Below are 18,701 nucleotides of genomic sequence, written 5' to 3'. Positions count from 1 at the left end.
TCCAATCTGACACTGAAGCTGAAGCTCCAATACTTTGGCCACCTGATGGGAAGAGCTGACTCATTGGAAAAGACCTTGATGCTAGGAAAGATTGAGGGCAGGAGGAGAAGGGGACGACAGAGGATGAGATGGGTAGATATCATCACTGACCAAATCGACATGAGTTTGAGCAAACTCCAGGAGACAGTGAAGTTCAGAGGAGACTGGTGTGCTGCAGTCCATGGGGTCGCATAGAGTTGGATACAACCTAGCGACTGAATAACAACACATCTAATCAGGGTTACTTTTACACTAGTCTACACTGAAACCCATTTTGTTTGTAACTTATGACTTCTGATTAGAATTATACTTGTTTGTCTCTCTGATCCTTCCTAATAGACTATAAGCTGCTTGATGATGAGTTCTGACTTAGGTCATCTTTGGACCCAAACAAGAAGTAACATTGACCTTCCAAAGGCTGGGAGAGCAACACGTATCTGCCAAGAAGTAGCTGCCAATCAGGCTTCCCAGGTAGCTCAGTGCTAAAGAATCCATTTGCCAAGCAGAATGGATTTGATCCCTGGGGGCAGAAGATCCCTTGAAGAAGGAAATGGCAACTTGCTCCAGTATTCTTGCCTGGAGAATCCCATGGATGGAGGAGCCTGGCGGGTCACAAAGATTTGCACATGACTTAGCAACTAAATGGCAGCAGTAGCTGCCAATCAGTAGATTAAGGTAGGTTATGGGACATGAACAGAAATAGAAGAATTTGCATTGGGGGTCAGACTAGTAGAAAATCAGGTCTGAAATCCAGAAAATCAGAAAGAGATGGTATTAACAGAGGGATCCCAGAGTCAGGGAGCAGAGCCAAGATCTTGGGCCTGGGGAGGAAGAATGTGCTGGAGGTGGGGGTGACACTGAGTCCTAACTGTTTCCTGCAACAGCTCAGGGCAGAGAGCAGCTGGAAAACACCAAAGTTCCCAGATGTGCCTCTTTCCAATTCTTTGAAACACATGAGACTGACCTCATCTCTGTGCTTCTGTGCCTCTACCCCTCAGCATGCTTCATGCCTGGGATTATTTGTTAGTTGGTGTCCTTGTTTTCTGTCTGGCCTCCCCAGCTGTCCATCCCAGTGTGAGCTGACCTCTCTTGTTCATTCCTGAATCTTAACACTTGGGTCTTGCCCAGAGGCATCTCCAGTGAAAACACCAGTTTGCCAAATGAACGAAACGTGGTCCATTTCACAAACTCCTGCACGCCTACCCTGACTAACATCTCATCCTGTACAAAAACCCACTTCTTAGTGATATTGAATTTGGGAGGGGAGAATAACTCAATTATATATAAATCTAAAGACAAGATAGGAAAAATGCCTCCTGTAAGTTGAATGGTGTAAATAAAAGTGTAATCATCAGTTTTTTTCCTTTCCATTTAATTGTCAACTAACAGTTCTGACCAACTACTTCAACATTAGCAAACAGGATCATTCAGCACCTTAGACAGCATCCCTCCTGAGCCTCGAGAACAGCCTGGGGCTGAGGTCCCACCGCAGCGTCTGCTTTTCCAGGGCTCACATTGGTCGGCACAACTCCCTCTAACCTGCAAAACCTGCCTCTACCAGGAAATGCCAGAAGAGTGTGCACCTTCTCACATGGCACACATAAAAACAAAATCTTACCATACCCCAGTATTAAAGTAAAATAGGAAGATTCGGTTTTATACCCAGACGATTGCGAAGACAAAACATGAGTCAGCCTGTGAAATCCAGATTAACATACCTATTGAAATACACGGAACAGCTTAATCGGGAAAGTTACAAGCTCTATGGCATGCAAATTGGCACCCATCATGAATACATGAATACTGGCATTTTATATTTCATGCACGGGACTTATTTACAGAGCACTATGGCAAATGGAATGTAAACTAACAATACAAACGATAACACAAATTGGAAACATCCCAAGCTGCCATATACAGGAAGAAGGCAGTGTTTTAACTTCCCTGAGTATGAAAAACTTACAATGATAACAATTAACTCACAGCAAGGCAAGAGGGGAGGAAATGGCACACAAATGCAGAATAAATTAATATCAACTGTTTTCTATTGTCTGCGGACACTGACGACCATCTTATCTCTGACCAGAGACATCTCTGTTTAAGGCTTCCCCACATGTGGAAATACAAACACTACCAATCAAATTGTAGATTATTTATTATTTCACACAACTTTTCAAATTAAGAGACCAAGTAAATGTACTCATTTTACAAAATCAAGTGTGAAGATATATTGTCCATAGTTGAGGGATTAAGAAATTGAGACTTGAATATAGTATTTTATGTTATGTAACCAGCCAGCGGAAAGTAAAGATAGCATACAGCAGCATTAAAAGATAGCATCCATCAGAGAGAAAGTCAAGTATAAATGAACAAAGAGGGAAATCAAGAAGCGATAATACAGTCATATATTATGTGGTGACATGGACACACTCACCAGAAAAATTAAAATCAAATTATCAACATTTCAAGGGCCAGAGGCAGTTGAGGCAGAGAAGGAGCAAGAAACTTGACTTCCCTGCTAGCTCTTTGGGACCAGATGCTCCAGCCTTTTTCCTACAAGGGCTTCCCTTGTGGCCCTGCTGGTAAAGAATCCATCTGCAATGTGCATTTCCCTGGTGGCCCAGACGGTAAAGAGTCTGCCTGCGGTGCAGGGGACCAGGGTTTGATCCCTGGATCAGGAAGATCCCCTGGAGAAGGAAATGGCAACCCACTCCAGTATTCTTGCCTGGAAAATCTCATGGTTGGAGGAGCCTAGCAGGCTACAGTCCATGGAGTCACAAAGAGTCAGACACGACTGAGCAACTTCACTTTCACTTTTTTCACTTTTCCTACTGCGTTATTTGCCTCTTCTCTATTAACCTGTCCTATTTTGAATATTCTGCCGGCTCACTTTTTCCTGACATCCATCTTCACCCCATCAGTGACTCATCTTCTACCTTTATGGTATTTTCCCGAAGCACAGAACTCTTTCAGCTTTAATAGTTTCCTTCATGGTATATCTTTTACTTATGCCTTTTATCTTGGTTTACTGTGTAAATTTGTCTTTTATTCACATGGAATTTAATTTCATGTCTTGTGCAAAGCAGAGTCTCACACTGTTCTCTATCTTTTTTCACAGGAATGTCCAGCAGTACACATAGGTTTTATTGAATCCATCCTTGTCCAGCCAATGTAAATAGCATCATTTCTGAGATAAATCAGATCTAGTATTCATGATGTGTATGTGGACTCATTACGCTGTTCCACTGATCCATTTGATGATCTGTATACTAATTACTACACCTTTTTATAATTGCATTTTTAAATGAAGTATAGTTAATTTACAATTCTGTGCTAGTATATAGCAAAGGTGTACAGCAAAGTGATTCAGCTATACACAACACATATATATATTGGCCATATATACACATATATTCAATTATATATATACTCCTTTTTAGATTCTTTTCCATCATAGGTTATTATAAGATAGTGAATATAGTTCCCTGTGCTATACAGTAGTAAGTCCTTGCTGTTTATCTATTTTACATGTAGTAGTATCTGTTAATCCCAAACTCCTAATTTATCCCTTCCCCCTTTCCCCTTTTGCAACCATAAACTTCTTTTCTATGTATGTGCGTCTGTTTCTGTTTTGTAAATAATGGCTTCATAATCAATATCTGGTACAGTGAGTTCTACTTGCTAGATTTACTTTGAAAATGGCTTGGCTATTCATGGATCTTTTACTTTCCTGAACTTTGGGAGCAGCTAGTTACGATTCACACACACACACAAATCTCTCTGAGATTTTGATAGGAATTGTATTTAAATCACAGGTCAGTTTAGAAGGACTTCCATCATTATGACACCAAACTTCCCTGGCTAGAATACACTCTCTTCATTTTATCAGGATTTGTATATTTCTTAATGAAGGTCTTATGTATCTTTTATTAAATTTAGTCATAAGTTTTAATTAAATTTTTGAGTTACAGTTTTCAAACTGCTTTATGCTATTATGTCTAAATGGAGAAGGCAATGGCACCCCACTCCAGTACTCTTGCCTGGAAAATCCCATGGATGGAGGAGCCTGGTAGGCTGCAGTCCATGGGGTCGCTAAGAGTCGCACACAACTGAGTGACTTCATTTTCACTTTTCCCTTTCATGCACTGGAGAAGGAAATGGCAACCCACTCCAGTGTTCCTGCCTGGAGAATCCCAGGGACGGGGGAGCCTGGTGGGCTGCCGTCTATGGGGTGGCACAGAGTCGGACACGACTGAAGCGACTTAGCAGCAGCAGCATTATGCCTAAATGCTTTCTGTTTTATAATTTGATATCTTCTTATTGGTTCTAGTAGTCTGGAAGTTTTCAAGGATTTTCTATGTATAAAACCAACTATACTTCAGTTATGATGCATTTTAACATAAATTCCTACAATTTGCTATAGTTTTTTTTTTTTGCCATCTATGCTCATTAGTGAAACCGGTTTATAATATTCTTTTTCTCTACATCCCTTGTCTAGTTTAGCTATTACATTAAACCAGATTAATAAAATCACTTGACTAGTTTCCCCCTCTTTTTTTATTACTGTTTCTTAAAGGTTTGCTAACAATCACCCGTATCTAAGCCTGGCATCTGTCAGGGAACAGGGAGGTACTGAATTCCAATTCAAGCCTTTAATGGCTATTACTTTATTTGGGTTTTCTATTTCTATTCTATTTCAACTTACATTGTTTTTGACTCTCTTTTATGAAAATTAGCCATTTCATCTAAGTTCTCAAATACACTGGCATAAGGTCGCTAATAATCATATAATGCCTAAAATCCCCATGATACTGTTACTTTTTTTCCCTCTGTTGCTCATGTTTCTTCTCTTTTTATCTCTGTCTATAAAATAACAGAGATTTGTGTACTTACAGCTCTTTTCAAAGAATTTTTTGGATTTTTTTAGCTGACTCTACTATTTCTTGGATATCAATACTTTTCTTTTAATCTTAAACTATTCTTTTTGTGACCTTATGCATCATATGTTAATGAGCAAATACAAACAGAAAATTTAAAACAAAGCCCAAATTTAGTAGAAGGAAGAAATTATAAAGATCTGAGTAGAAATAAATGAAATTGAGACTAAAAATACTATAGAGAAGATCGATGAAACCAAGAGCTGGTTCTTTGAAGAGATCAACAAAATTGACAAACCTTTAGCTGACTCGCCAAGACAAAAGACAGGAATTTAAATCTATTTCTGGTGTTTGTACAGTTTGAAAACCGAACTATGAAAAGAAAAAACAAACCTCGAATTTCCCCGCCCTCCAAAAAGTTTGCAATACTTAGTAACATTCAGTAAGAGATAAAGGAATTCATCAGAATTTCACTTGTTTAACCAACATGGGAATCTTTACTGTGACCCACATGCTGACCTGGGCATGGAGGATGTGTCAGGTAAAAGTTTAAAGTGACAGTTACATGACCAACTACATGAACAACAACAACTAACTGTAGTTTCTTCATTACGTATTATGTTCCAGGTACTGTTCTAAGTATTTCAGATGAAATTTATTCTTCAAATGGTCCCACAGGGAAGAACGGGAGGTATTACTATCATAATCCCCATTTTACAGCTGGAATCCCTGTGAATGGAGATGGTAACAGCTAGCACGTGGCAGGTGTATAATGCAAACACTTATTAACAGCCATGAGCACATCAAGAAGAGAGTTCTATATCTTTCACAGGAGCCGTATTGTGTTTCTAACAGTTGCCAAAGCAGATCAGCTACTGTGATTACTTACATGGCTTTTTCCCCTGCTTATGATATCATACTTCAAAGTCCTCTGGCTTGCAGAATGCCAACTTCCTCCTTCCTTGTGGTCTCTGCTGGCTGCCTTTTCCTTGTGGCCTGTCCTCTGTCATTCGTCCGATGTGTATTGTCAGCTCATTCATCATCTGACAGATTTACTAACTCACCCATCATCTCACCATTTACGAGCCTGTCCTCAGGCGCTCTTCCTCCGCACTCCGGCTGCCACTCACCCTGATGTGCCTGCCGCCTGTCGCTGTCTGCCAGCCAAACCGGGAGTGTTCCTGAGAGCTGTGAGGATCTCATTTGTCAGATAATTTTCTTCTTTTTTCCTTATTAATTTGCCTTTGATTATTTCTGAGATTTTCTTCTTGTTCCCCCATGACAACCATTTTATTCATTTGTTTCTTATCACATGATACAAGCTAGCCCGCTTTTTGGATTTTATTACTCAAAATACACAAGCATTGTAATTAAACCCAGGCAGGTTTTGTCCCATGCAGAGTGACTCAGAATGTGCATGAAGATGACAGTTAAATTAGCACGTAGTCAGTACAGGCTCTCCAGGTGGCTCAGTGGTAAAGAACCTGCCTGCCACTGCAGGAGATTCTGGTTCGATCCCTGCTCCAGGAAGATCCCACATGGCACAGAGCAACTACTGAGCCTGTGCTTAGAGCCTGGAAACCACAACTACTGAAACCTGTGCACCCTAGAGACTGTACTCTGAAACAAGAGAAGCCACTACAATGAGAAGCCCACATACCACAACTAGAGAGTAACCCCTGCTCTGTGCAACTAGAAAAAAGTCTGCCTAGCAACATAGGTCCAGTACAGCCAAAAATGAATAAATAAACAAAATTGTTTAGAAAATCAGGCCTAGGAAGTTCTAGAACAAATGAGAAACACTGCTGGACATCAACAGTAGTACAAATACTTTGGTAAAACCATTTGATGTTATTCCATGAAAATGAAAATACATCTCCTGACCAGCGCTTCCACATCCAGGCCCATATACCAGCAGAACCCTTGCCCACGTATATGAGGAGATTGGTATTGAAACATTCATAACAGCTCCATTCATAATGGCAAATAATTATGTCAATGCCCACTTGTCCACTAAAGGAGAACAGGCAAATACACTGTGACACTGTGACATGTTATATAGTAATATGATAGAATACTGTACCATTAATTATCAAAATTATCATCCAGAGCTGCACATGCAAACATGGATGAACTTACAACTGCATGACTGAAAGAAAGCAAGTCATAGATGAATACAGATTGTGATTCCGCCTGTGTAAAGTTCCCAGGTGGTGCTAGTGGTAAAGAACCTGACTGCCAATGCAGGTTAGACGGAAGAGACTTGGGTTTGATCTCCGGGTCGGAAAGATCCCCTGGAGGAAGAAATAGCAACCATTCCAGTATTCTTGCCTGGAGAATCCCATGGACAGAGGAGCCTGCCTGGCAGGCTGCAGTCCATAGCATTGCATAGAGTTGGACACGACTAAAGTGACTTAGCGCACATGCATAGTTCAAAAACAAATAACAATAATATACTATTTAGGAACATGCACATATAGGGCAAAAGAATGATGAATGTGGAATCCCTACTCTGAAGAGAAGCAGGAGATGAAATGTGGAGGCCCCAGCCCGGGCAACTCAGGTTTCTTATGTTTGCTACAGTTATGTTTCACAGCTTCCCTCACATTCCATTGCATGTGTCATAAATTCATGTATAATTACATTTAATACATTTTATTTATTAATAAATTAATGTTAATATTTAATAAATATTTCACCATTTACATGGAAAAATATTTTAAATGCAACTGCCAGTAGAATAAAAAATAGGCTGTCTACCTTTTAAATATTTGCATAAAGTAAACCACACTGAGAGCAGCATTTTTAGAAAAAACACAACATAAAAATCAGGAGCACCAGCAAACATTGAAAAACAGAAAGATCAAAAGAATAACAATTCACAAATAAATAAGAGAATTCACAATAAATAGTTACCCTCATTTAGGCAGACTGATTTGTATGAGTCATAACTAAAAAAAAAAATGTCACAGAGAAATTAAAGTAAAAATGAAAAGAAAAATATCAGGTAAATTTGATCAAAAGGAAAATAACTTTGGTGCTTCAATTTTATTATTATTTTCGTTTAAATTTATTTTAGTTGGAGGCTAATTACTTTACAATATTGTAGTGGTTTTTGCAATACATTGATATGAATCAGCCATGGGTTTACATGTGTTCCCCATCCTGAACCCCCCTCCCACCTCCCTCCCCATCCCATCCCGCTGGGTCATCCCAGTGCACCAGCCCTAAGCACCCTGTCTCATGCATCGAACCTGGATGGTGCTTCAATGTTAGACGAAGCAGAATTCAAGAAAATAAAACATTAAATTGGGACAAGACCAGATGCTTATTATATTAGCAGATGCTGTGATCCACAAATAACGAACACTAGTATATTTAAGGGTATAAAATCCAAATAGAGTTAGAAGTGATGGAAATAAGAAGCTGACAGAGACAGAGCTGTAGCAGAGGATATTCATGTGGATCATGAAGCAAAAGGCTGTTTGTACACGAAGACGAGATGAGCCTGACAGTGGCTGGGTGAGGGGTGGGGGAAGGCAGAGCTTGGGGTGTTTTTCAGTCATGTCCCTGCATTTTTCAGTTTGCTATGGCACAGCAGGGGGCAAAAGGCACCACTGAGACCTGTGTTTGGTGATGATGCCACACATATAAGACAGGTAGACAATTTCTTCCTAAAGTCAATCTCCAAGTAATCAATTCAACTGATTTTTAAAAACTTCTGTTAGTAATTAGATAATACTGCCTATACAGTGCTATTTGAACTCAATAGCAATCCATTTTTCTAATCAATTGTTGAACCACATAAAGTGAAGAGCAAAACAATTAAATTTGAAACCTCTAAGTCTTCTTCTCATTCCCAATCAGAATCTCTATATCTTAATACAAATTGAAACCTACAGCAATTTGATTCAACACACATAAAAATCAGGGTAAAATATAGGTGTTCTAATATTACCATCACTTACTGTAACCACATAAAATTTTTCAGGGATCAGAGATAAAGTCCATGAGTAATATTCTTCATTAAAAGAGGCTGGACATTTGAAAGAAAATCTGATAACTAATAGCCTATGTGTAACAATTTTTTAAAGCTGGGTAAGTGGAGATACTTCCTCAGAATTGCATATTAAATTCACTTTCAATTAATGTGGTTCAGCGTTTTCTTCTTATGATTTGTATGCTTGGTAATACTTTTAAAATTAACTGTGCCTCCGACAGACACACCACCTACTTCTCAGCCGCCGTAATTTTTCTAACGCTGTGTCTTTATAACAGTAATTGTCTTCTTTCTGAAAGAATATGCGTTTGGAATGTAGTGACACTTCATTTATTACTTTTCTTATATTACAGCTACCTCAGCATATTAGATTTTTTTCCCCCTTAACAACTTTTTTCTATTAGGAGACCATGAAGACCCCTGGGGCAGAATAAGTCCATTAGGGAGAAGGCACTTCAGAAGTGGCAGGAATTTCTAAGGTGGACATCAGACAGTTCTTGTCAAGAAGGGACTAGACAGGACACCCTCCATTTCTTGTGAACTACAGATGCTTTTTTAAAAATAATTTTAAAAATTTATTTATTTAGTTGTTTGTGGCTATGCTGGGTCTTCATTGCTGTGCATGGCTTTTCTCTAGTTGCGGTGTGCAGGGCTACTCTCTAGTTGCGGTTCATGGGCTTCTCATTGTGGTGGCTTCTCTTGTTGCAGAGTACAGGCTCTAGGTGAGCAGGCTTCAGCAGTTGTGGGGCTTAGTTGCCCCGTGGCATGTGGGATCTTCCTAGGGCAGGGATCGAACCCATATCCCCTGTACTGCAAGGTGGATTCTTAACCACCGGACCACCAGGGAAGGTCCTAGAATCTAAACTTCTTGAAGGCAAGACCATCACCTTGTGCTTCTTTGTGTCTGACTCCTTGCACAGTCCCCAGTGCTTGCACGAGGTACTTTACTGCAACCACAGGCTCTGAGCCTCATCAACGGATGGTTCTGTGACCTCCTATTTGCTGACCACATCTCTTACGTGTCCCACACAGACACAATAAGGAATCAGCTACAAGTCAGAATCAGCCCAAGGTGACACATATAAAGGTCATCTCCTGAAGGTTGCCATGAAAGACATAACCAAGCCTCCACAGTGGGACAAACTCTTCTGGAAACATCTTTAAACTGTGCTGGCCCAAAAGCTGGCCTACTAAGTTTCTTACTATAATGAAGACATTGACCGTGGTCTGAGGGTCCAGCTACCTACAACTCCCAAGACATATTAACCACTGGATATGGATTACAATGGAGAAGGAAATGACAACCCATTCCAGTAGTCTTGCCTGGAGAATCCCATGGACAGAGGAGCCTGGCGGGCTATAGTCCATAGGATCACAAACAGTCGGACACATCTGAAGCGACTGAAAATGCATGTAGCTTACAAGGAAACAACCCAAGCCATATGTAATGTGTGTGTGTGTGTGTTCTTAGTTGCTAGGTCGTGTCTGACTCTTTGCAACCCCATGGACTATAGCGCGCCAGGCTCCTCTGTCCAAGGGATTTCCCAGACAAGAATACTGGAGTAGGTTGCCATTTCCTCCTCCAGGGGAGATTCCCAACCCAGGGATCAAACCTGCATTTCCTGCACTGCAGGCAGATTCTTTATCTGCTGAGCCATTGTGGAATACTCAAGTATTGAGTATTCAGGACTGATTTCCTTTAGGATTGACTAGTTGGATCTCCGTGCACTCCAAGGGACTCTCAAGAGTCTTCTCCACCACCACAGTCCCATCACGTCATGGCAAATAAACGGGGAAACCATGAACACAGTGAGAGACTTTACTTTCTTGGGCTTGGAATATTAAAAAGCAGAGACATTACTTTGCCAACAAAGGTCCATCTAGTCAAAGCTATGGTTATTCCAGTAGTCATGTATGGATGTGAGAGTTGGACCATAAGAAAGCTGACCACTGAAGAATTAATGCTTTTGAACTGTGGTGTTGGAGAAGACTCTTGATCTCATGATCTCAACTTGAGGGTTCCTTGGACTGCAAGGAAATCAAACCAGTCATCCTAAAGGAAATCAGTCCTGAATATTCATTGGAAGAACTGATGCTAAAGCTGAAGCTCCAATACTTTGGCCACTTGATGCAAAGAACTGACTCACTGGAAAAGACCCTGATGCTGGGCAAGATTGAAGGCAGGAGGAGAAGGGTATGACAGTGGGTGAGATGGTTGGATGGCCTCACTGATGTCCACCTTATGGACATGAGTTTGAGCAAGCTCTGGGAGTTGGTGATGGACAGGGAAGCCTGGTGTGCTGCAGTCCATGGGGTCGAAAAGAGTTGGACACAACTGAGTGACTAAACTGAACTGAAGAAGTGATTTAAACAAATGTCATGTTTTAATAAAAATGATTTTTTTGCAATGACCATTTCTAATTTCACTTGGCCTTGAGTGGTTTCATTATGCTATAATTTAATTAGTTCATTTCAGTCTCAGCTTTCTGGTTAGACTTATCTTCCCCTGATTAAATTTAATGCCATTAATAAATTTAAAGACAAGTGTGCTAGTCTATTTTCATAAACAAGATGGGGCTTCAGCTGCTTTATTAGCAGAGTAAAATACTGCCTTATAAATATGGGTATACCCTACTTCCTCTCGTCCTCAGCACCAACGAATGAAGGCTTCATCTTTAATGTGATTGAGCAAAATACATTCTCCTGATTGTATTCAAAAGGTCATGATTTTGACTGTGAGAAAGCCCCAAAGTGGATTTATAGTGAATTTTCTGAATAAATGATGACTCCAAATACATTTATATTAAACACGTTAACCTTTAACTCATCTACATTTTTAAATACCATATTAAAGTTATATTTGTGCTCAACTCAATGGGCTTGAAAGAAAACCCTACAGGCTTCCTATAATTCATATTAAAGGTTAAAGTGATTCATACATTTTTTTTACCACAAAATATGGCCAAACATGCAAATCTGCAGTGAGCCCAGGATTGAATTTCTGATGGGCACAGCAGGAAACACTGTTCCTTGTATAAAAATTGAAAGATACTTTAAAAAAGTTAACATATTTTAAGCTTTCCTTCACTGGAAAATGATCACCATAGCAATGAAGAGAGAGAGCAAAACCTTCATGCTGGCTGAAGCTCATTCATCATCCACTTCCAATTCCTTGGTATTTGTATGTTTTGAGACAAACAGTGGGGCCAGAGCAGGGTCCCAGGAGTCAGGCTCACAGAGCTCCTGGAGGCTCTGCCTCTCAGACTGAACCCTAATCTAGTAATACACATTCCTACTGGGGCTGAAAAAAATTTAGCAATAAAGCTAAATCATTATCAGAGTAGACTAAAAAGCTAGACTCCTCAACCACTGTAACATAAAATATAAATAGTACTAAACACATCAGTCTAGATACAGCACTCATATTCCTACAGATTATTAGTTTTCAAAATATGTCTAATTTACTTTTAAGAACTGTACTAAAGTGTAATTTGTGACTTATAAAAACAAATTCTAAAAATGTTTTTAACCCATGGTTAGTAGTTTCTCAATAGTATTAGTTATTACAAGCAAACTAGTGGCCAGGTCAATACTACCCACTCAAGCTCTTTTTTTATTAAATATATAGCATTCCCCTCTTATCTGAAAGAAATACATCTCAAGACCTCAGGTAGACACCTGATACGGCAGACAGTACCAAATCCTATATATAACACTGTGCCTGCATGTATGCTAATTCACTTCAGTCATGTCCGACTCTTTGCGACCCCATGGACTGTAGCTCTCCAGGCTCCTCTGTCCATGGGATTCTCCAGGCAAGAATACTGGAGCGGGTTTCCATTCCCTCCTCCAGGGGATCTTCCTGATCCAGGGATCAAACCTGCCAGCACTGCAGGCAGATTCTTTACCAATGAGCCACCAGGGAAGCCCATATATCACGATATACTTGTGATAAAACTTACTTTAAAAGTCAAGCATGGTAAGAGGTTAACAATAATAACTAATAATAAAATGGAAGAATTATATTAATGGTTTATAATAAAATTTATGTGAATGTGGTCTCTCTTGAATGTCTTACTGTACAAATTTAAAGCCTTTTCCTTCTTAGCTAAGCACTCATGCACTGTGGCCATAACTTTTGCAGTTTGAGGTGTGATAGCAAAAGTAGCATGAATTTCTCTTTCCTTCTTCACAATTTCACAGATAGAGTATAATCTGTTCTTACTGTGGATCTTGGCAAACTTGGCAGACGCTTTTTCTTTCCTTAAGAAGTCTAGCACTTTTACCTTTTCACTTAGAAGAAGCAATTTATGTCTTCTCTCTGGAGTATCCAATTGTTGGCATCACTACTCTTGAGCTTTGGGGCCATCTTTAAGTAAAATGGTCACCGTTCCAGGGTCACTGGAACACAGCAATGACATACTATGACAGTCCATACGATAACCCAGACAGCTGCAGAGTGACGGACGGGCGAGATTGGCTGGACAAATGGATGATTCACATCCCAAGGGCAAGGCTTGGGATTTCATCACCATAGTCAGAACAGCTCGAAATTGGAAACTTCTGAATTGTTTCTTTCTGGAATCTAATATCTTTGACTGCAGTTGAGGATGGGTAATTGAAACCATGTAAAATGGGACAGTGGATGGGGGTGGGATGGGGGGCCTCCTATAATTCCTGTGATTATGTGTGAGACTGTTTTCAGTATTGATATATAAGCAATCACAAGACATATCACTGAATCTCTGAAAAAATGAGCTAATCAGAGCTATATAATCTGAATCCTAATTGGCATCTAGCACACTGAGAAACCTTTTATGGTCTGATGTAAGGAAGACAATTATCTCAATCATAGGAGACACTCATCACATTTTAAAAAATGAATGTGGAAAAAAGCCATGTGAACACACATACACACTACTGGCGAAGCGCCCGTGAGGCTTCAGAATTTGAAAAAGGCTCCTAGAAGATGCAATGGCAGAATGTCACAGAAGAAATGATGGCAGAAAGTCACAACATCTTCCTCTCCCCGCATAGCAGGCACCAGCTGGGAAGGGCGGACTCCTTCCCACCCGATCAGCTAGCTTGCTGCCCCCGCCCAGCCTTTTCCCCAACAGAAGCCCCCTACCCCCTGCAGCACATCAGTTACTCTGGCCCACAGCTTCCACCCCATCCCTCATCTCACTTTGTCTGATGGGCTCAGAGTGAGGAACAGAAAGGGGACCCAGCAGAAGTATGACGGGAACCACACCCACCAGTCCTTTGGAGGAAAGATACACCAACCAGTGGAGGAAATTATGGAAGACCAGTATTTGAAAAGATACATACATCTCTGTGGGGCTTCCTGGGTGGCTCAGACGGTAAACAATCTGCCTGCAATGCAGGAGACCTGGGTTAGATCCCTGAGTCTGGAAGATCTCCTGGAGAAAGTGAAAGTGAAAGTGAAGTCGCTCAGTCGTGTCCAACTCTTTGTGACCCTGTGGGCTGTAGTCCACCAGGCTCCTCCGTCCATGGGATTCTCCAGGCAAGAATACTGGAGTGGGTTGCCATTTCCTTCTCCAGGGGATCTTCCTGACCCAGGGATTGAACCCAGGTCTCCTGCATTGCAGGCAGACTCTTTAACCTCTGAGCCCAAGGGAGTGGCAACCCACTCCAGTATTCTTGTCTGGGAAATCCCAAGAACAGAGGTGCCTGGTGGGCTACAGTCCATGAGGTGGCAAAGAGTCAGACACGACTGAGCGACTAATACTTCCACTTTCACTTTTTCACAATGTTCATTGTAATACTATTTATAATAGCCAGGACATGGAAGCAACCTAAATGTCAATCCACAGATGAATGGATGAAGAAGATGTGGTACATATATACAATGGAATATATTACTCAGCCATAAAAAAGATAAAATCGTGCCAACTGTGACAACATGGATGGACCTTGAGGGTTTTATACTACATGAAATAGGTCAGATGAGGAAAGACAAATACTGTATGATTTCACTTGCATGTAGAATCTAAAAAACAAACCAAAAAAAAAAAAACCACAACAAAATAAAATGAACAAACCAAACAAAAACAAACACGTAGATGCAGAGAATAGAACAGTAGTTACCAGAATGGAAGGGGCTGGCTGGAGGGCAAAAGAGAGGGCAAGCAGATTATTACCTTTGTGGTGACAGATGGAAACTAGGTTGTTGGTGACTGGCACACTGCAGTGTAAATGGAAGTAAAGCTCACATGAAACTTGTATGATGCTATAAACCAATGCCACCTTGATAAAAATAAATCTTAAAAAAATGAATCATTTAAATCAAGACTTCAGGATTTTTGAGCTGAGACTCCACGCAAGGCACTTACCTTTCTAAGTCTTCCTTTTTTTCTGGAAGATGGGGATAAAAACAATATCGTACTCACAGGGACACTGTGTGGACAAGCTCAGGTATCCTTCCCATGCAGGGCTTAGCATGTAGGAAATGCCTGGCACATGGTCCCTGTTAACAGTATTTTAAGGATGGGCCCTACATGTCATGGAGCACAATGCGGGGCTTGGATTCAGATGCTTGGAGGAGGGGAACCCCCACATCCTGGGGAGGAGGAGGGCTTCCAGGGGGCAGCAACGAGCGAGCCCTAAGGAGTGGCCGGGCAGAGGCCAGAGGGGTCTGGGAGGAAGTGTCAGCTGGGGGCCACACACAGGAAGCCCAGAGGGTCCAGGTGTCGGGGTGAGGCTGGGCAGGGAGGAGGGCTAAGATCACGTCAATGCTTACGGTTCAGAGAGTGAGTTTTTTTGCTAACAAATCAAGAGATTTCATTGCCCTGATCAACAGATAGATGAGCGTTCTTATAGCAGAGACAGTCCGCTCTCCACCAAGACTCCGCCCTCCCTCCACGATGCGGGTGCCTCTGGGAGGGACCTGTCCAGGGAGGGACCATCTTTTCCAGCTTCCTCCCCAGCCAGATGCCCTGGGCTCTGTGACGAGCCTCCCCTCCCCTGCCACACCCCCACGGTGTGCCATGCAAGCATGAGTGTCCCTTTCAGACCAAGGAAGTCAAAAAGCACATGTTCTCCACCATCCTCTCCCCTTCACTAAAATGCAGGGGACTCAATAGGTCTGGAGAGTGTAGGGCCCCTGGAAGAAGCAAGTGGGGTCTCTGAATCACTGTGTGGGAGGAACAACCTGCTGCTTGGGAGGCCCCTCCGGACCGGAGCAGGAGGCAGATGTGCATGGCGTTAAGACACTGAAAGTCTGGGGTCTGTGACAGCAGTTGGTGCCACCCTAATCCAATCCCTTACGTTCTTGAGTTGGTGAAGCAGCCAAACTAGGGGCCTCTTCCTTCCTCCTCAGCTACATGGAGAGCAGCTGGACCCACAAGGCTGCAGAGCCAGCATTTGGAAGGTTCAGCTGTGGCTGCTCCCACTGGGGCCACCCTCCTGGGATGAGGCCCCCAGACCCACCCTATTGCTGCTGACCTGCCCCCAGGACATACCCCAGCCATCTTCACAAGGAGTCCTGACCACTCAGGAGCCCCCAGCAGGTGCGTCCTTCATGGTGAGATGCCCAGTCCTGTGAGAAGCTCTGTCCCCGGGCAGGGCTGGGGCGGGCGTGAGGGTGGTGATGGGGTGGGATGGACCTTCCTCCCATCCCCCATGCCCACCTGAAGGAGGCCAGCTTTCCTCTGTTCAGAGGCCAGGCTGAGGGTTTGCTCTGTTCACACAATGGGGACTGTTCCTGAAGGGGACCCACAGCATGGTCCCCTGTCCTAGTGTCTGCCGCCACCTCCCTTTGCACAAAAGCATTAGCATCTCGATATACAAGCTGAGACTGACTTGAAAATAATCCAGCAACGGGCCTGGATGAAACAGGACCAGCCAGTGTCGATACTGTTGAGATGGACTGGGGTACACAGGGTCCCTTATATAGTCTCTCTACTTGGGCGCATATCTGAAAATGTCAAAATAAAAATTTAAAGGAAATTTCTCGGTATTCTGTAGGAGAGGAGGCCCCCAGAAGGAAAGGACCCCTCCCTCCCAATGCCTTTTCAGGATGTGATTAATGGTTCCTTTCACGGAGGAGGAGCTGTTTACAAAGACAAGATTTGTGGGCTTTTTTTCTATTTCCATTAATATTTAGTACATGTCATTATCTCCAAGTCTAATCACTTAAAGAAGAGATTTTAAATAATTGATTACTACAAAAGAGGAGGCAGTTTTTTTCACGATCCATCAAAAGCCGGAAAACCTCTTCGCTTAGCCCTGATGTGGACACATAAATACATTAATGCGCACGCCGAGAAGCACACACACACAGATCAATAGACACAAATTCGCTCTGGGTACTTTTCAGAGGGAAAAACCATCATCCTTGTCCCACCTTCAGTGTAGCACGCCCCCTCCCCAGCAAGAGGCCCCAGCCCCCTTGGGAGAGGGCTCCAGGGGCACCTCTTTCTTCCGTCTTTCATTCAAAGAAATACCTATGCAAATAAATATGATCACCATGCAGAGTTTCACAATCACCAAGACATACAGAAAAGTAACATTTCTGGAACTTGGATGAGCTACGTCTGGCCATGTGATCACACCTATGTGTCCGACCGTGTTTACCCATTTAGAGATAACACCTGTGTCCGCACTCCTTAAAATGCCCGTGTTGGTGACATGTCCTCCAAGAGAGCATGACAACACAGACAAACAAGAAGAGGACAGCCCATGAGTGAGCACCTGCAGAGGCGGGAGGCCGGCTGGCGGGAGGCTGACGCCTTGAAAGCGCTCACAGCTCCGGGGCCACACGAGACAAGGTGCCACTTACCACGAGGGACAGGGGCCGCTTCCAGGAGACGACACCGATGAGGCCTGACAGCAGCACCTGGAAGAGAGAGCAGGCCGTGAGGAGCTGCCAGGACTTTGTCTGGAGCACAGCACAGGCGGAGCAGTCACGGTGGAGGGTTTGTCCCTCCTACAGTCACACCTGCAGCCATCGCTCAGGGCTTGAGGTGACCGGCTCACAGGGATGTAGAGAGCAGACAGGCTTTCTGATCGAGCCTCCCCAGCCTTCTCCCCAGGTCCTGAGAGAAACGTGCCTTGTGATTCAGCATCACACAGAGTACAGGACACACTGCTTTGGGGACGGTGGTGATGTCCCCACTCTCTGGTCACCTGCCACCGGCATGGAAGCCCGCAGGCCCCCTCTGCCCTCCATTACCTGGGCCCCTGCCCCTGCAGGGGCCTCCTCTTCACTCCCACCCACCAAGGAGACTCCCACACTTCTCACCCTGCTTCTGAGCTGCCTGCCCCTGGCCCTGCCTGTCCTCTGGCCCCCTGACCCACCAAGCATATCCCCCCAGGACATCCCCCACGGCCCCCCATCCACCCAGGCTCCCCTATGTCTGCTGCCTCTCAGGAGAACCATCCTCAGCTCCTGGCCCACCTTTCTCCTGGGCTACCTCCCAGGCCCACATTAGACCCATGCTCCCTGCTGTCCACATTCCCAGTCTCCTCATGCCCAGAAAAGGCCACCAGATCACGGAGACACAGGTGTTCCTCACCCACTGCAATCTGCCTTCAGGGGTGTCACCAAATGAGATAGATGGGCTGTCCCTCCTTGACTTTCCACGGAGGGCCTGGGCCAGGCTGGAGGGGCCAGGCTGCACTTGCCCCCTAGAATTCCAAAAGGACTGAGCGCCAGGCTCAGAGGAGACAACACAACTGAATGGACCCTCCCACTGCTGACACAGCCCAGTTCACCCCCGGCACCTCAGCACAGAGCAGAACCAAGTCTCACGTCCAGTAGCCTC

At 43.2% G+C, this 18,701-nt stretch overlaps 1 protein-coding gene across 2 annotated transcripts in view; it reads right to left on the bottom strand.

Moving 5' to 3' along the window:
• ENTREP2 (endosomal transmembrane epsin interactor 2) overlaps positions 1 to 18,701 on the bottom strand; it is a 225,767-nt gene that overhangs the window by 95,629 nt on the left and 111,437 nt on the right. For both annotated transcript variants that reach the window (XM_081546643.1, XM_081546644.1), the window contains exon 2: positions 17,717 to 17,773. In XM_081546643.1, coding sequence (XP_081402769.1) covers positions 17,717 to 17,773 — 57 coding nt within the window. The remainder of the gene's footprint in view (positions 1 to 17,716; positions 17,774 to 18,701) is intronic.

This window comes from Giraffa tippelskirchi, chromosome 12, assembly GCF_054371585.1.
Source record: "Giraffa tippelskirchi isolate mGirTip1 chromosome 12, T2T-mGirTip1v1.2.pri, whole genome shotgun sequence".
In the NCBI taxonomy this organism is placed as follows: Eukaryota; Metazoa; Chordata; class Mammalia; order Artiodactyla; family Giraffidae; genus Giraffa; species Giraffa tippelskirchi.
Note: the sequence above shows the minus strand (reverse complement) of the source record. Positions and strands in the feature narration are given on the sequence as shown.